This window comes from Callithrix jacchus, chromosome 6, assembly GCF_049354715.1.
Source record: "Callithrix jacchus isolate 240 chromosome 6, calJac240_pri, whole genome shotgun sequence".
Taxonomy (NCBI): domain Eukaryota; kingdom Metazoa; phylum Chordata; class Mammalia; order Primates; family Cebidae; genus Callithrix; species Callithrix jacchus.
In genome coordinates, this window is record NC_133507.1 from 100,138,592 (window position 1) to 100,158,265 (window position 19,674).

The 19,674-nt window shown below is 33.3% G+C and overlaps 1 protein-coding gene across 5 annotated transcripts in view; it reads left to right on the forward strand.

Annotated features, from left to right (window-relative positions):
* The window catches only part of DPP10 (dipeptidyl peptidase like 10), a 1,417,953-nt gene that overhangs the window by 1,064,205 nt on the left and 334,074 nt on the right, over window positions 1–19,674 (forward strand). For all 5 annotated transcript variants that reach the window (XM_078327944.1, XM_035306582.3, XM_035306580.3 and 2 more), the window contains one exon: window positions 7,386–7,480. In XM_078327944.1, the coding sequence (XP_078184070.1) occupies window positions 7,386–7,480 (95 nt within the window). The remainder of the gene's footprint in view (window positions 1–7,385; window positions 7,481–19,674) is intronic.

Sequence of the window (19,674 nt, forward strand, 5' to 3'; positions counted from 1 at the left end):
AGGATTGAGAAACTCTTCTGTTCATCATCATTGTCACACACTATGACGCTGAGTGAGGTGGAGATGAAGCATGGGGGAAGATCATATTGGATTTGGTATTACAGGTAAGTGATGATACTGGAAGTCTAAAATTTCAGGAGATTAAGAACTGCAGCTGCACTGCAGAAGATACAGAGAATTGTAGGTATGGCTGTTACGGAGAATAAGGTGGAAACCCCTCAGACGAAAGGTTTATTGAGGCTTACTATGAAAAGGAAAAAACTAGGAACAGAGAAAAACACCAGAGTTAATGATTTTGTTTTTTTGTTTTGTTTTGAGACAGAGTCTCGCTCTGTCGCCAGACTGGAGTGCAATAACACAATCTTGTCTCACTGCAACCTTGGCTTCCTGGGTTCAAGCAATTCTCCTGCCTTAACCTCCCAAGTAGCTGGGACTACAGGCATGCACCACTACACCCAGCTAACTTTTGTATTTTTAGTAGAGACAGGTTTCACCATGTTGGCCAGGATGGTCTCAATCTCTTGATCTTGTGATCCACCCGCCTCATCCTCCTAAAGTGCTGGGATTACAGGTGTGAACCACCTTGAATGGCCTGCTTTTTTTTCTTCTTCTTTTTTTAATGTAAAGCACAATGTTCAGCATGAAAAGGACAAGTAACTGACAAGAGGAAACAGAAATCAAAGATATTTAAGAGCTTAAGAGCACATTCACTTGTTTATAAAACAGAGCTTCACTTTGCAAAGGAGAAAGTTCATCTCTTCCCATAAGTCTTGGGAAAAAAAGAGTGTGCATGGAATGAGATCGTGAAATAGAGGTTTAGGAAACTGAAGCCATTTCTAATGACCTCAGTTTTCTCAGGTAAATATATGGAGCCTGGGGCTCTTTAAAATGTGAGGAAAGTTTTACATTGTTGTGAGCAGTGTTTTAGGAGAGTTGAATGAGGAGTCTACTGTGTTTTAATTATGAATAACAAAATACTCTAGTTTTACCATTGATATATTCAATTAATAACATCTTAACTTGATATTTAACAAACCCTTCTTAGATTGTTTGAGCATTTCTCGTGATAGTCATTTATTTTTTTCCAGTTTTTATTTGTAATTGCTCAGCTTATTTATGGAGTATAATTTCTCTTAAAACATGGAATGCAACAGAATTTTAATTGTAGATATATAAAAAATAGTTTTAAATGAAGATTATCTTTGGATTAAAATTTCTCAGAGAACTAATTTGCCAAGATTTTGTCTAATTTTTGAAATTTTCTCTTTCTCTATGTAGAGATAGATGATAGATTTGTTGATTGATTTAATTTTGAAACACTGATAGTGAATCTTCATGTCAAAATTAAATGCATACTTACATTATTTGTTAGCAAGACGAACAGAAACCAATATGATGACTTTATTGATACTCATGGAAGATGAATTTTGTCAACTTTATGCTTCTCAGAAGACTCACAGCATAACCTGTTAAGTAAAGCTGAGTTTATTAACTACAGTAGTCAGAAAAGACAACTTTTAAAAAGAGTCAGAGTGGGCCGGGCGCGGTGGCTCAAGCCTGTAATCCCAGCACTTTGGGAGGCTGAGGCAGGTGGATCACGAGGTTAAGAGATCGATACCATCCTGGATAACATGGTGAAACCCCGACTCGACTAAAAATACAAAAAATTAGCTGGGCATGGTGGCGCGTGCCTGTAATCCCCGCTCCTCGGGAGGTTGAGGCAGGAGAATTGCCTGAACCCAGGAGGCAGAGGTTGCGGTGAGCCGAGATCGCGCCATTGCACTCCAGCCTGGGTAACAAGAGCGAAACTCCGTTAAAAAAAAGAAAAAAAGAAAGAGTCAGAGTGTCCAGAAGGAGAGGAATAGGGGGAGATATGAATAGGGTTGGAAATCTGGGTTTGAGTAGATACGACTGAGCTTTCAATGTGGGGATTTGATTTTCGTTAGGCACATTTCAAGATGTAATAGTTTAGGATTGGTGAACACAGACAGGCAGGAATCTTGAAGTGAGTTGTTTGATAATTGAGCAGTTTACCCTATTTTAGAAGTTTAATGTTTCTAGAAACTAATTTTTAGCCATTTTCTAACAAAAAAAAAAACAGTTGTTTTTTTTTTTTTTTTTTTTTCTTATTTACAGTGTTAAATTCGTGGAAAGAATGCCCTAGAACAAATAGTAAAATGATGTGAATGCAGGCTGTCTTTGTTCTTGGTCCTGATAGATAAGGTGGATGCAGAGGTCTCAGTTCTTAATTTCAGTACCACACTGAGAACTAAATAAACAATGGTAAATGCTTTATCATCTGCTCTGTGTGGAAGGGGTAAAAAATATAAGGTTGCATTTATCTGATAGATTTTAAACTAGAAAATATGTTTTTCTTTTTGTCAGCCAAATTATAGGAAAAAAAGTTGGATAGAAATGACAGTAATGATAGTTAGGTATACTACAGATTGAAAATACAAGCTTGGTTGTCAGGGTAGATAGGCCACAAAGTGATTCTATTCTGCTGTACATTTTCACTTAAAAAAAACTAATTGAGTTGAATGTGTGTTCAGAATAATTGGCTCTTAACTGCCAATGAGCTGAAAAGAAGAAAAGATTATTTAATCAAAGCACCCTGTAGATATGCATAATGCCATGTTTTAAGAATGCTTCAAGTACACCTGCCTTAATCTTCTCATGTTAATGCACTTTAGTCACTGATCTGATTCCCTCATATTTTATTACGTAATGTTAAACAAAATATATGGTACAACATTTAGAAATGTAGTTCCAGAATGATAGATCACTATTGATCTAGTAGATACTATTAATCTAGTAATAGGATTTTCAGAACTGGGGATTCCATGAGTGACTATAAATCAAACTGTAAAGTAGGATACATTTGAGATCCAGAAGACCAGATTATAAAGAGCAAGAGCAAAAAAACAAACAAACAAAAAAAAAAAACAAAAAGGAAAATTGATAAGGACAGATATTAGTTGCTTTTAAAATAATTCATGTAAAAATCTTTATTAATCATTAGGCTAGAGAATTACATGTGAATTAAAAAGTTTATCCTAGTAATGCAACATTGAGAGTCTAACAGTAAAATTTGCAGGAGTGCAGATCTAAAGGTATTTACAAATCTGAACTCTGTTGATTTTTCTCAAGCCCAAATAATTATCCAAGAAAATTGACTTTAAATAAATTAATGTTAAGACTTTATCTTTTTTTTTCTTCTTGAGATGGAGTCTCACTCTGTCACCTAGACTGGAGTGCAGTGGTGAGATCTCAGCTCACTGCAACCTCCACCTCCTAAGTTCAAGCAATTCTCCTTCCTCAGCCTCCTGTGTAGCTGGGACTACAAGCGTACACCACCATGCCTGGCCAATTTTTATATTTTTAGTAGAGACAGTGTTTCACCATATTGGCCAGGCTGGTCTTGAACTCGTGACCTTGTGATCCGCCTGCCTTGGCCTCCCAAAGTGCGGGGATTACAGGTGTGAGCCACCACGACTGGCCCTGTAGACTTTATCTTTTCAAACAAGCTTCACTTCCTTTGATTTTCGTTCTAAGGGTAATAATAACTAATTTTATTTCTACCACCCCTAATGACAACCCATCACTCATTTAAGATTTTTCTTTCACCCTGTGGAACTATGGTGTCACACATTTCTTTTTCTCTTCTCTTGACCAGGAATCACCATTCATACTTAAAATGTTCTATGGCTTTTCTTTCTCACTAATGCCACAGACATCATCTCAATTTAAAATTCCACAGTATGCTTGTGTGATCACCCAGTGATTTCTTCCTGTCCACTGCAAAAACCAGTTCACTGAGACCTTGGTATGGCAGTAAAGAAAGAGTTTAAGTAAAATGAGATTGGCCTTGTGGGAAAACTGGAGTTATTATTCACTTTCCCTGAAGTCTTAGAGATCAGGGTTTTTCAAAGTAGGCATGGGACTAGGAAATGGTTGCTGCTGATTGGTTGCGGGGATGAAATCATAAAAGTGTGGAAAACTGTCCTCGTGCACTAAGTCTGCCTCTAAATGGGAGGTCACAGGACTGGTTGAGTTTTGTGTCCTGGTGAGGCCAGTCTGAAAATCATCTCAAAAGACTGGACGTCGGTTCTACAATAGTAATGTTACCTATAAAAGCAACTGGGGGAATTACAAATCTTGTGACCTCTGGCCACATGACTTTTGAGCAGTAAAAGATTGTAGAAACAACAGCTGCATTTTAGCAGAATTCAGGCTTTCATAATTTCAGTTTTGTGCCCTTTCATTAGTATTACAAGGGTGATTTAAACTCCTGAACAAGAAGGGGATGAGATTTAGGGAGGGACTATTAATATTTTTGTTTCAAAGATAAACTATAAACTATATTTCATACATGGTTATTTTGGCCAATATTCAAGAATGAGTGAAGACAGCCAGCTTATGAGCCTGAAAGCAAGATGGAGCCATGTTAGATTTCTTTCACTATCATGATCTTTGCAAAGATGTTTTTGCCTGCCTCTTGGGAGAAAAACTACTTGTTTAGTATTTTGTTTTGCTCTATTTTTCTCCATGACGCAATGGAAAAGGGAAATTTATTTTCTCTGAATTTATTGAGAAAGTATTGCAGGAATTATTTTGTTAGGGTATGCTATTTGGTTCTTGCAACCCAGAATGATTTGTTCATCAAAATTCAGAAGTGGTCCAGAGATGAGAATATTTAAAAAATTCAAAAAGGGAATAGAAGTTAGAACTCAAAGTTGAGGTTGGACTATTGAGTGAGCAGGAGGACAGGAGGTCAAATCAACTGGCAAGACCAAATGAGCATTACAGATGATTGGTGTTGCTATTGAGACATGATCATAAATATGGATGATGAATAAAAAGGAGAGAGAAGAGAGGAAAAGAATATAAATCAAATAAACATTTATTATTTATGTAAATCTACTATTTGTTCTGCATCAATAGAATGGACAACAGGTAGGCTGGGCACAGTGGCTCACACCTATAATCCCAGCACTTTGGGAGGCCAAAGCGGGTGGATCACGAAGTCAAGAGATCAAGACCATCCCGGCCAACATGGTGAAACCCTATCTCTACTAAAATTACAAAAATTAGCCAGGTGTGGTGGTGTGCACCTGTAGTTCCAGCTACTCAGGAGGCTAGAGCAGGAGAACTGCTTGAACCTGGGAGGCAGAGGTTGCAGTAAGCTGAGATTGTGCTACTACACTCCAGTGTGGTGACAGAATGAGACTCCATCTCAAAAATAAGTAAATAAATAAACAAAAAGGACAACAGGTAAAGTTAATGATAAAACAAAAGCAAGAACTCAATTTCTTTTTAGCTGATAACAGAAGTTCAGAAGGTGATACAAGGCCTTAGTTTAGAGATAATATAGAACTATCAGTTCATACAGCCAGCCTCCGGGAGTAACTGGGAAATCCCTTCTTTATCTCCTTATGTTCATCCTTGATTAAAAGGCCATTTGTGTTTCCCTGTTTCCCTGGCTACAGTTCCAACATGTCACTGTTCCCATGTGACTAAGGTCACATGGGCCCTCTGTGTTATTTTTTTACTCTAATAGGAGGGTCATATTGGACTATGTCTTTTCAATTAGATACTGAAGAAAACAAACTCTAGTTTTGCTACTATTGCCTGCTTCTGGTCATATACATTGTAGGTGTAACAATTAATAATATTTAAATAATGAGAGAAGGGGTCAGAAAATCTTGTTCGACCAAGTGTCGGATACTTTTTCATGTGTTTTTGCTGATAATCTTCATAACTTCAAACTTCAAATGATAAAAATATTATCATTTGAAAACAGAATATATTCAAAACTACTTTTAAGTGACAATCTTCTCTTTTACCTAATATATATATATAATATATATAAATATATTACCTTTTACCATATATATATATATATATATGTTAATCTTCCTAACTCATCATCTAGTCCTTGTTTTCTAAGTTTGCAAGTGAAGACATTCAGTTTCTGAAAGAGTGTAACTTATATACGTTCATTCACAATAAGTATGAATCTAGTCTCTGTTAATATCACCTTTCTTCCAAGAATGAGCAGGAGATTAGGGATGTGCAACACCATGGAAAAGGCTAGAATTAGGTAAAACTGGATAAAAATATTATCATTTGAAAAGAGAACATTTTCAAAACTACTTTTATGTGACAATCTCTCTTTTACCTAATGTATATATATAATATAATATATTATATATAATATATATTATATGTATACATAATTATATGTATACTATTATATATAATATATATAATACGTATACATAATTATATATATGGTAAAGGTAATATATTTACTTTCACCTTATATATATAATTAATATACATAATATATAAATCTATAAGGTAAAAAGTAATATACTTATATATTATATATATTAATTATACTATATATTAATATATTTATATTTATATATTATTATATATATTTATCTAATATATAATATATATAAATATATTTACCTAATAGGTAAATATATATATCTATATTACCATTTACCTATTATATAACATTTATTACATATATGATCTTTTAATATAGAATATATATTACATATTAGGTAAATGGTAATATAGATATATATATTAGGTAAAAGGTTATATATATATATATCCTGAGTATCCTAATATCCTGTCAGATTTTCCTCATTAGTATTCTCACTCTGAGATGTTGTTGTTTTAATTTTCTAACAAATATGGCTAAACTTACCTCAAAAATATGTAAAAGTAATTATCTGAAAGAAATGCAGTTATTTAAAAAGAAGACATAATTTTTCTAGATTTGAAAAAGTTGATTTGTTGATATAGTAGTAGCCTCAGAGATTTTCATCTGCAATTATGCAAGCCATATAAAATACCACAGACAAAATCACAACCTGAAAGAGAATTCAAGAAGCTGCATAGAAATGCATTGGGGGTAGAAGAATTGGATACATTAACAGGTCTGCATGAAGGTGATTCAATCTGAGGAGATTTAGAACTGTGAAGAATTACAGTCGACTGACAGCACTTTTAAGTTAAAATACTGGATCATCATCAGTAATGGCTTACTTGAGAGACTGGAGGCATCTCCCTTTGCCCATTCTTTGTCACCACAGAATGTGTAGCAGATTGCCCACATTTTAATTAACTTTCATTTGTTAAACCATGAAAATTAACCCCTTGTTCATTGAACAACAGACCATGTGTTAGGTGGGCTTCCTGATCTTTCAAGAGAATGAATGCCAAGTACAGAAATCTGCTTGGGTTGTTGAAGGCTAAAAAAGATTGTTCTAATGTGTCTGTTTATTATGCACGTCTTCTCCCCTACAGTTATTATATTACCTAGTCAATCTATTTGTCAATTGTTAATGTCTTTGTTGTTGCAGATACAGATGTGGTGTATAAAAGCGAGGATGGACATGTCATTAAACTGAATATAGAAACAAATGCTACCACATTATTATTGGAAAACACAACTTTTGTAAGTAATGAATAATTAATTACTTTATGCATTTCAGTACTGTTTAGAAAGTTCTCTAGGTGTACATAACTTTCTATTCTTCAGCTCCAGCACTTGTAAACCATTTCAGGTAAAAAATTCGGGCTGGAATATCATGAGAACTGGTAAATTTATTGAAAGAAAATACCCTGTGATTGTCTGCTTCATTTTCTCCACATTTACTCTTGTTAGTAATTGGAGAAATATTTCCATAAATAGTAGTTGCTTAGAAAGAATACTTTTTCCAATATTTTATATATAACATTAGTTGTATAAATGCCAAGGTTAAAAAATGGTTAGTCTATCCTTATTTATTATTAAGTTTGTTTTCTCCTTTACTTATTATTCTTTCTGACTTCTTTCTAGTTAGGGATCATATGGAAAGGCTTTCTAAAGCTGCTATTCAGCTGCGGTTGTTGTATTTTACTTTTAGAATTTAGGATCTTATCAGTATCGTTTTTCTTCTTTTGTATCACTGCTTAGCCAACACTGTTTAAATGACTAAATATCTTTACATTGGTCATAATATGGGCTTTGTCTTTCTGAAAAATCTAGTACCCTAAGGTTAGGAGACTTAGCTATGTTTACCTATTTGGTAAGCGATAATGAATTACTATTGCAAATGTTGAAATTCTAGCTACCCAACACTAATGAAAAATAGTACACCATTATTTACTACTATTTTATTGTAATTAAAGTTTCAGTAGACTGCCAATTAGATGAATTCACATAATACAGACAAAATATAGTACAAGGTCTCAGAAAAACCTCCATAAAATGAAACAATAAGCAAAATCATTGGCTACTTTAAAAAAATGTATTCCTACTTGTACATTTAAAATAAACTTTTAATCTTCATGTTTAGTATGAAATGGCCCTATGGAAGAGATGGACTAAAAACTTCCTGTTTAATATTTTTACATATTAAGGAGAAAATGTCATTACAATTATTAAGTGATTATATATGTATATCTGTTAGGCTAAATTTAACCAGCCAAGTAATGTACATTAATAACGAGATCATCAGTGAGAAGAAAATAATGACATTTTTGTTTTTGAAGTAATTTATAGGGAATCAAAGAATAGCTATTCTGTGTGCAGCTCTTTATGTTATTCAAGGAATGTTAAGGATACATACAGCAGATGGCTTACTTTCTAAGAATGTGGAGTTTCTTTGGGTGATAATACTAACCCTTATGGAGAATTTTAATAATAGAACAGTATTTACTATTTCTTCAGTGGATGGTTCCCTGGGATACCAGGAAAGGGGCTAGGAAAATCATTGAGAAATACTCTAAATAGTGAAAAAGTAGCCCTTATTAAGAAGATAGGATAGGAGACAGAATTCAGGAATCGATAATGCTGAGAAGGTATGATAATAATATACGGATTAAAGTAAGAATGAATGGATTTTCCATAAAATTTGTTTGAAAAACAAAAATTGAGTGCATTTTAATTTTTGCTTTCCTTTTTCATAAAGTAAAATAATTTTTTGGAGCTTCTAGGCCCTCCGTAGCCAAGCATTCCGGTTATATATACTCAGTACATGAATTATTCTATTATGTGTCTGTGCCTTATTAAATACTCTTTTACATAATTCAATGAAGTTTTCCCCATCACTAATTATGTTTTTGTTTTCCATTATTTATTCATTACTTTTTAAATCTTCCATGGTACATCAAAAAAGAAAGCAAAACAAATAAAACTTTTGGATTATTATTCCATTATCTCAATTCTTTTGTTGGTACTACACACCACCACCATCTCTTATCATCATGGTTTTCTCCATGTGCTAATTAATGCTGTTTTATCTTTGTGCTTTTGTGTTATATCTTTTTAAATCCTTTTGAGTTTTCTTTCTGTTCTCCTCTATGTTGGCCATGACTCTTAATTACCACAGAGTCATATTTAGCAAATATTCGAATTTACTGGTCTTCTAAGATTCATAGGCTCCCTAAGGACTTTTATGTCACAACACAGATGATTAAGCAATTTATAAGTCCTAGAGGTATATACATTCAATATGGAGGGAGGGGTCAGGGGAGTGAAAGGGAGTATCAAGGGAGCACCAGTTACTCAAAACTGAGACCAAAAATAGGAATTACCATAATTCCAGATGATTTCAAAGGAGATTGTTTAATTGTTTTCTCCTAACTTCAAGATGGCATTGTTTAATACACTTATGTTTTTAAAGTTAACATTAGGCTAAAACCTGGATTTAATGTCTCTTCCAGGAAACTCTGTTGAAAAATATAGTTTATTGAAACATATTGCTATTTTTTTCTGTGAGCAAATATTGTTTTAATTACAATAATAATTGATTGGATCAAATCAGTGTAGAAAACTTTCAAATGAAACTATGACAAGTCTTTTGAGAAAATAAATATACTATTGATAAAAATGTCATAACAGAATGGCCTTTTCTATAATAGGACATATTATGCTAAAGTATGACTACAAATTTATTTTAAAAATTAAGATAATTTAACATCATATTATCAGTTTTGACTTAAACACATTTTAAATATGATTACTGTGTACTTTTGGTTATGTAATTATAGTTAGCCAGCTCTATGATTAAAATAAATATTGGGCATAGTTGTCAAAATAAAAAAGACTTTTTAAATGAAATAATTGTGTTAAGGCGTTCTTTTGGGTTGAAGGTAGGTGGATTTCTAATGAAAGGAGGAAGTTAAAGAGCATATAACTTTTGAATTAGAAGATGGGAAGTAAGTGATTTAGCCTCAAAATTGCTCTTTATAATTTCTAAGTGTTTGGAAATGTTATCTCTTAAAGCCAGAACTATTTCAAACAAAAGCTCATTCACAATGACATAATGAGGAAAGCGTTTCATAAGTATTAGCTGTACTCTTTTCACTGTTAGTAATTTGAATATCGCCAGTGGCGTTGGCAGAAAATACCGGCAGCAATAAATTGTTTTATCAAATCACATTTTGAAATTAGAAAGGGGTTGTAAACATGAGTTCAAACCCCATGTGCTTAAGTATAGTTAAGATTTTAAAAATATTTATCTTGTTTGTTTCTTAAGACACAAGGTCTTGCTCTGTTGTCCGGGCTGGAATGCAGCTGTGATTTAAGCAATTATAGCTTACTGCAGCTTCAAACTCCTGGGCTCAAGTGAATCTCCTGCCTCAGCCTCCTGAGTGATTAGGACCACAGGTGTCTGCCACCAGGCCCAGCTAATTTTTTTAATCTTTTTTTTTTTTTTAATTTTAGCAATGGGGTCTCACTATGTTGCCTAGGTTCATCTTGAACTCCTGTCCTCAAGTGATCCTCCTGCTGTGGCCTCCCAAAGTAGTGGGTTTACAAGCACGAGTTGCAGAGCTTGGCCCTCTAAAATGTAATATATATCTTATGCATTAATATGAAAAGGAATAAGTGAGAGCCAAGAGTCTAATCTGAAATCTCTGAAACTCTATAAACCTATTTAATATATTCTATTAAAAATATCCATAACACAGGGAGGAAATTCATATGTGGCAGCAGAATGATTCCAAGCAAAATGTTACATATTCTTTGCTCTGTTTATTTTTATATAGGCCATTACAAAATAGTAGGTTTGGAAAGAACTAAGGGAGATTCATTGATTTATCATGCATAGAGACAACATCAGCTGGCTTGCATGTCATCCTAGTGTTTTTGGTTTTATTTGTTTGTTGTTTTATTTGTTGTGCCACTGGGTATATGGAGGTGATAGATCCAACTCTGTGAAATCAAGAAATTCATTATTCAATTTGCATTTGAGGAAATAGATATCCCATTATAAACAACAACAGCAATAACAAACACAGTAGAACAAATGAAGAATTACTCAATAAAGGCATCAAAAAATTCACCTCATAAGATTTGAGATGAGGAAAGATTGTCAGAACATTTGATTGTCCATGTGGCCTCAACTTATGGCTAATAGTGATGGATAATTTGTTAATTATTTGTAAGATTTGGTCTTATCAATATCTGGTGTACTCCAAGTAGTGGTGGACATCAGTAGTGTAACTAATACTGATTAATCAGTGAAGCCACTGGAACTGTACACGTGAATGTTGTGTTTTGACAGTATTGTTTCTTTCTTTCTTTAGACCAGTGTTTCCTACTGGGGATGGTTTTGCTCCAAGGAGACATTTGTCAGCTCTGGAGATGTATTTGATTGTCCTGAATGAATATGAGGGGTTTACTGTGGGACTCTAGTGAGTAGAGGTCAGGAATGTGCATCCTACAATGCACACAACAGCTCTCACAACAAGACTAATGTAGCCACAAATGTCAGGAATGTCAAGTTTGAGAAACTGTTCTAGACAGAGATCCAAAATCATGTGATAATTAGAATGTAGTTTTCTGAGGTAGGAGCAAAGTAGTGACTCTTAAATTGGTAATTTTAAGGAAGATCTTAAGATGTGCCTTCCAGCTTCGTTAGTTTCAGGTACTTTTCTTCTTTTTAAGGACAACCTTGCAAAGAAGACCTGTATGTCTGAGTAGGATCGTTTGGCCTTGGCTTCCTTTCTTGTGGGTATTGCTGAGTATAAGATAAAAGTGTAACCCAGTTTTCTTATAATTTTTGGAGAATACTTCTGATTGAGACTTTTTTGTTCAGATAAGTTAGTATCACTTACTTGGCTATTGCCAACTTTGTTTTGACTAGGAAGCAATTGTTGTTTTTTAAGATAGAGAATAACTGATGGCTACTAGCAACTTCATCCAGCATGATTGCTTTCAATGGTGCATTGTCCTTATGAATAATTGTATTTTATCATTATTTGCTTGGGCATCTCCTTCTCTTTGATGCAGCAGTTACCACTCCCTGTTGCCAGATACCTTCATATTTATCTTATTTTTATTACCCACTATGAAAATATTTAGATACTTATATCCGCAATATTTATTTTAAAAATAATAATTATGTTTAGGTAATTTCCAATTCAGTCATCAAAATAGGATGTAGCATTGATGTACATTCAGGGAAACAAATGGAATAATACATGTTTCAGAAATAAACACTTTCTGTATTTATTTAGGGAAGAAAACATTGAATCTACCATAGACATTTAGGCTCTTCAATATATTCTGTAAGTTAAACATATGTGAAAGTAAATTCCAGCATAGTTTCAACAGTGGTGGTCATTAAAACAGGAAAATTAGAAAGAAAATTTGTGACCCTTACCCTGGAAGTGTACTCAGGCACTATTTTAATTAACAGTGTGGGGAGAAATTGTCTTGCTGCCTCTATGTGTTTGCAAGTATGACAGGATTACCATGCAGTTTCAAGCAGTTATTTATACGGTTCCCCATAGGTTTAAAGGGCTAAAATTAACTACTACCTATTATTTTTTTACCCTAAATTACAATTGTGAAGGATCTAGAAATTAGATTCTACTAACTAATTTATTTGTCAGGACAAAGAATCTCAGATGTTATGACCATTTTACTGTCAATGATAATGTCACTAATAAATCTACATCCATAGCCATTTAATTATTATGCATAGTGTTGAATGAGTAAGTTGTCCTTGTAAACAAAATTATCAAAGTAATATATAAAGAAAATTAAATATCTAAGTAACATAAAAATAATATAACAAAATTATTTCCTTCAGATAGGAATAAAATTATGACAGAAACAAATTAGATGACACTTAATTAAATGAACTAGAGCTTGTTTCAATCTTATCTGATAGTCCCTTTGGAGCTGGAGGTATCAGACAGGATGCTAGAAACCAACAGGCAGCTAGATTTATAACAATTGATTGCAATTGTTTTGGAATTTGGCTTCCTGAGAGGTCCACTCCCTGATTTGTATCCAGGACCAATCAGTCTATTTTGAGCAAGTCGATGCTCTAGTTTCATACACTTAAACATTTAAAGGATATTTCTGCCCTTCATTTTCTTTCTGAATAATTTTATATATTGCTGTCTTGCAGTCATGGAAAGCCAATTCGAAATTTTAAAAAATATTAGTCAAAGGATTCCAAGTTTCAGACGAAAGGAATAAGTTTTTGAGATACACAGCAGGGTGACCAGAGTTAATAATAGTGTATTGTATATTTTCAAATTACTAAGAGTAAATTTCAAATGTCTTACTACAAAAATATAAATATGTGAGGTGATGAATATGTTAATTAGCTTGATTTAATTATTCCACATTATGTCCATCCTTATATAGCAAAACATCACATTTTACCCTGTAAATATATTCAATTATAATTTATAAATTAAAAATAATATTGATGAAAAGAAATTTTATAAAATAATAAATCACTCAGTGTTTTATTAATCTGTGATATAACCTAATAAAACAAAATGCATTTTTGAGAAATAGTTCAAGCTTTTGAAGTTGATAATATAAAAATAATTTTTCCCCTCTTTTGATCTTTCAGAATATTTCAGTCTACACAGTTTTGATGATGTAGAACTATGTATTGCTAAAACTTCTGCAGCCTATTCACACTCACAGAATACAGATATTTTAATAGTATATTAGAAATATATTAAATTAGTATTTTAGTTTGCTTATGAAACATGCATGAGCATTCAAGGAAGTTCAAGTTTTGGTAAACATTAAATAATAATGACAGCTTATTATAGAGATAGAAAGCATTCTCCCTGTCTCCTACTTCAGTTTAAATTAAAAAAAATAAAAAACAACTGAGACCCAGAGAAATAAAGAAACTTGCTCAACATATCTAGTGTAGTCTTCAGACTAGAGCAAACATTTCTTGACTCCTAATCCAGTGTTGTTTTTAATGTTACTAGCTGGGAATTCCATTCAAAATACCTTTTAAAGGAATGTAAAAATAAATAACTATCCTTTAGTATTTTATATATATAAAATTTTTATGTGTATTTGTGAATTTTTTATGTAAACCTTCTAGGAAAGATGCTTGAATTAAATATATGTATGTTTATATGTATTTATGCATATGTTCGCAATACAGATAGATATCTATATACAGATCTATTTATATATGCAAGTATTGATCTCTCTATTCTATCAACCTATCCATCAATCTATCCATACTACCAGATAATCAGGAACAAAAGATTATATAGTGAGTATAAAAGAGGAAAACTATAAGTGTGGTTTACATGCCTTTTGTTGCCTTAACTTGTCTGAAGTCATCATATTTGTTTTTAACATATTTTAAATATTGTGATGACTGTAATCTGTGTTGTCATCCTTTTTATCCAGAAGTTTTCAATTCTTGTTGAAATACTGCCTTCTGAATAAAGGGAAACAACCTTGAGTGCATTTCACACACACACACACACACACACACACACACACACACACACACTACCACCACCAAGCAAGCAGCACCTGTTGTGAAATACTACTACTCTACTTCTCTTCTTTCCCCGGATATATCTGGCTGAAATAATCTAGTTTATGTCTGAATTGCTTCTGTTTCTTAAAATGTTGTAGAGATTTTTCCTCCTTTCCATCTTTTTCTTTTTTTTTTTTTTTTTTTGAGATGGCGTTTTACTCTTATTACCCAGGCTGGAGTGCAATGACGCAATCTCAGCTCACTGCAACCTCCGCCTCCTGGGTTCAAGCAATTCTCCTGCCTCAGCCTCCCGAGTAGCTGAGACTGCAGTCTGCGCCACCATGCCCAGCTAATTTTTGTATTTTTAGTAGAGATGGGGTTTCACCATGTTGCCCAGGATGGTCTCCATTTTTTGACCTCATGATCCACCCGCCTCAGACTCCCAAAGTGCTGGGATTATCGGTGTGAGCCACTGCGCTCGGCCCCCTCCTTTCCATCTTTATAATGTTTCTGCATCATTATATCTTTATCTTATTACCTTATCAATTTATTTGCCAACTGTTATTTGGATCCCTGTTGTGTGTCAGATAATATTCCAGATTCTGGGGATACAATGGTGAGCAAGACAAGTTTGTCAGACTGTCAATAAATGAGAAATCCATTGAAAATACAAGAAAATATCAGCTAGTATTTAAGTGTTTGTTGAAAAACATAGGTGCTTAGGAAAGGCTTACTACGGAGATTACATTTCAAGGTCCAGTTGAAGAATTGTATGGGTTGCGAGACAAGTAATTACAAAGAACACAGGGTTCAAACTATATAGATCTATTCCAAGAGCAGAAAATACATAAGCAGTGGACATATGTGGAGAATGGTACAAGATGAACTCAATGAAATAACTAGGGGTAAGATTTATGTTGAGTTTTATAGGTCAAGGTTTTATTTTGTGAGCAATAGGTACTTTGAAGAAACAAAGTGGCAATATCTAAGTCATATTTTAAAAGTACATTCTGTCAACTATATGGAGTGCATTTTCTAGGGATACTAAAGTAGAAACTGAGAGACCATTCTGAAGGCTGTTGCAATGGTACCAATAAGAGAAGATGCAGGGCTTGAACTATGTACAGGGGTGCTAATAGTAAAAAGTGGATGGATGGAGGATTTGCTTGGAGATAAAATGGGTAGGGCTTTGTTGGTTAATTACTTTGAGTCTGTTGGAGATCAGCAGACTCAAACAGATGATGTCTGATCAGCATCATCTCCTAGGTTTTAAATTTCATTAAATGGATAATTCTGTTATTAATATTGTCCCACAATTTTTGACAATAGAATCTATTTCATGGTTAGACATTATATGTATATGTTTATGCATATTTTCTGAATATAACAGTGTAATAGAGGAATTTTTAGAAGACTGGTTGCAAAAAATATTGAAATAAAATTAACAAACTTATAATACATAGAATATAGGCATGCAACCCATTATATCTTGGGGCTTAAAAATATATTGTCTATGATTATCCGATGAAATTACTCCCTAATATTTTATGTGCTTTTTCTGTCCCACCTACTGTAATCACAGCTGAAGTACAGTAGAAAGAAAATAGAAGAGCTCCTAACCTCAGGATCTCATGATGCATTAACAGAGACATGCGCTAATCAAATAATTATATATATAAACATTTACAATTTATGACATAGAATATGTGTGAATAATAGGAATGTAAGAATGAAAGTTAAATATTGATTTTGCTTTTATTGCTTAATATCCATGTCAGAATTTCTAATGCCTTGACTCAATCTATTTTGAAGAAGTCACAGAAAACTTCCTTAAAGAAATGAAGATGAGTGGAAATAAGTTGACTAAGCAAGAACATGGCTTGAGCATAGTGGGACAGGCATGAGGCATGAAGTAATAGAAACAAAGAGTGCCAGGGTAGTAGGCACAGCACAAGGACGGGGGAAACAGATAAGATTGGAGAAATAAGTAGTGGACAGGTCATGCAGATCATGGTACTGAATTTTCAAAAACAATCAGATTCGCTTTTGGAAACAAATATCTTCCTGTTGAAGTGATAGAGTACATTATAATGGAAAGTTGTGGCTCAGGAGAGGACAAATAAAGGCATTGTTGGATGACCTAGGCTTGAAATTATAAGCAAATGGACGTAGGCCATGGCAGCAGAGAAGTGAAAGATTTGAATAATAATAAATAAAATAAAAAGAAGAACAGAACAAGAATGTAGTGGTTGGGGATGGGGGTTAGAAGGATGTATCAGTGATAATTCCTGAGATTTTGGTTGTATGACTTAATCCAAAGGGGAGTTAACCAGTTAACCATTGAGATGGGGAATTCTGGGTGAGAACAAGGTTTGAATATATGGTTGGATGAAAATATCTATTAAGCTATATTTAGTAACTAAGTGGGGAAATCTATCAAAAGGTATTTAGGGTGTCACATTTCTTGATTGAAATGTAAAAATTAAATATTTAAATTAAAAATTGTCTCTACTCCTTAAAAAGGAACAGAGTTGAGGGCCATATGTAATTCTATGGTAGCAGTTTGAAGAACTTCTGAGGTGGTTAGAAGGATTTGCCTCCCTAGCAAGGGTGTAAGAGGGACCTGATTTCTTCACATCTCTGCAAAACATGTTCTTCTTACCGATTTGATTTTAGCCATTTTGCTGGGTGTAAAGTAATATCTCCCTATGGCATTTATTTGCATTCTCTTAATTTATTGATGATATTGAGGATCTTTTCATGTGCTTATTGGTCATTTGTTTATCTTTGTTGGAGACTTCTGTTCAAATTTTTTTGCCCACTTTTTCATTGAGCTCTTTTCTTTTCATTGTTAAATTGTAAGCGTTTTCCATATGTTAAAAATCAACTTCTTTGTCCAATACATAATTTCCTAATGTTTTCTCCCAAGTATGTTGTCTTTCACTTTCTGGTTGGTGTCTTTGGATGCACAAGATTTACATGATGATCAAATCTATTTTTTCCTTAGTTTTATATACATTGTTAATCTAGACTAACTTCTTTTTGTATGTTTGAGAACGTAATAGCTTTTTATTCCTATGTTTAGTTCTATGATTCATTTTGAGCGAATTTTTTAATACAATGTGAGGAAGAAAATCCACATTTATTCTTTTGCATGTAGAAATATGGTTATCCATGTAACATTTTTTTAAAAGAATTTTTTTCTGTTGAATAATTTTGGCATCCGTCTCAAATGTCAATTGACCACAAATATATGATCTTGTCTCAGGACTCTCTATTCTATTGATCTATATGTTTATCCTTAGGCCAGTAGTTCACTCTTGACTACTGTAGCTGTGTAGTGAGACTTGTAATCAAGATGTGTGAGCCCTTGAACTTTGTTCTTCTTTTTCAAAATTGGATTTCTGTGTCCCTTGCATTTCCATATAAATTTTAGATTAACTTGTAAAATTCACAAAGTAAAAGGAAGCTGAGATTTTCAATAGTGATTATAGTGCCTATGTAGATCAATTTGAAAAATACTGCTACCTTAACAAGGTTCTGATCTATAGACATACAATGTCTTTTAATTTATTAAGATCTTTTAAAAAATGTTTTAAATGTGTTATATTTTTCCATCTAAAAATCTTACACTTTTATTGCTAAATTTGTTCCTAGGTATTTCATTACTTTTGTGGCAATTATACATGGAATTGTTTACTCCATTTCATCTTTAAATTGTTTGCAGCTAGTGTATAGAAATGTAATGATTTTTGTGAATTGATTGCTTATCCTGCCACATTGCTGAATTTATTTAGTAGTCCAGGCTGTTTATATTCATAAGGAGTATCAGTCTACAGCTTTTTTCCTTTTTCTAATTATGTCTTTGTTTGGTTTTGATATCAAGATAATACTAGCCTAATAGAATAAGTAGCAAATTGTTTCCTCCTTTTATTGTTTTGAAAAGTCTGTGAAGGAATTTTTTTTGTTTTAATGTTTTATGGAACTCACCAATGATACCACTATGGCCTAGGCTTTTTTTTTCACAGTAAGTTTTAAATTTATTTCATCAATCCTACAAGCCTATTCCAAATATATATTTCTTCTGCAATTTATGTCTTTCTAAGACCATCTTGTTTTTTGATCTAAATAACTGAGTTTGTTTAGACAATTTTATAGTATCCTGTCATGATATGTTCATTTCTATAGGGTATTGATATGGATGCATCTTTTTTCATGCCTAATTTTATTACTTTGAATCTTAATTTTTTTCTCATCCATCTATCTAGAGGCTTGCCAATTTTATTTTTCTTTTCAAGGAAAAAATGATTAGCTTTATTTCTTTTCTCCATTGTTTTTCCACCCTAGATGTCACTTATTTTCACTCTAATCCTTCTGCTTGCTTGTATTTAGTTTTCTTTTTTTCTAATTACTTTAGGTAGAAGTTTAAGCTATTAATTTGAAATACTTATTTTCTCCTTTCTTCTTTCTTTTTTATTTCTTCTTTTTTTTTTTTGACAGGGTCTTATTCTGTCACCCAGTCTGGAATGTAGTTGCACAATCAAATCACACTACAGCCTCAACCTCCCAGGCTCCAGTGATCCTCCCACTTCAGCCTTCTGAGTAGCTGGAACTATAGGTGTGTGCCACCATTTCCAGCTAATTAAAAAAAATTTTTTTTTTGGAGAGCTATAGTCTCACTATGTTTCCTAGGCTGATTTTGACCTTCTGGTTTCAAGTGATCCTCTGGTCTTTGTCTCCCAAATTACTGGAATTGCAGATGTGAGCCACCACATAAGGCTTCCTTCCTCTTTTCCTTTCTCCCTCCCTCCCTCCCTCTCTCCTGCCCCGTTTCCCTTCCTTCCTGCCTGCCTTTCTTTTCTTTTCCTTTCTTTCCTTTTTCAAGGTCTCACTCAGT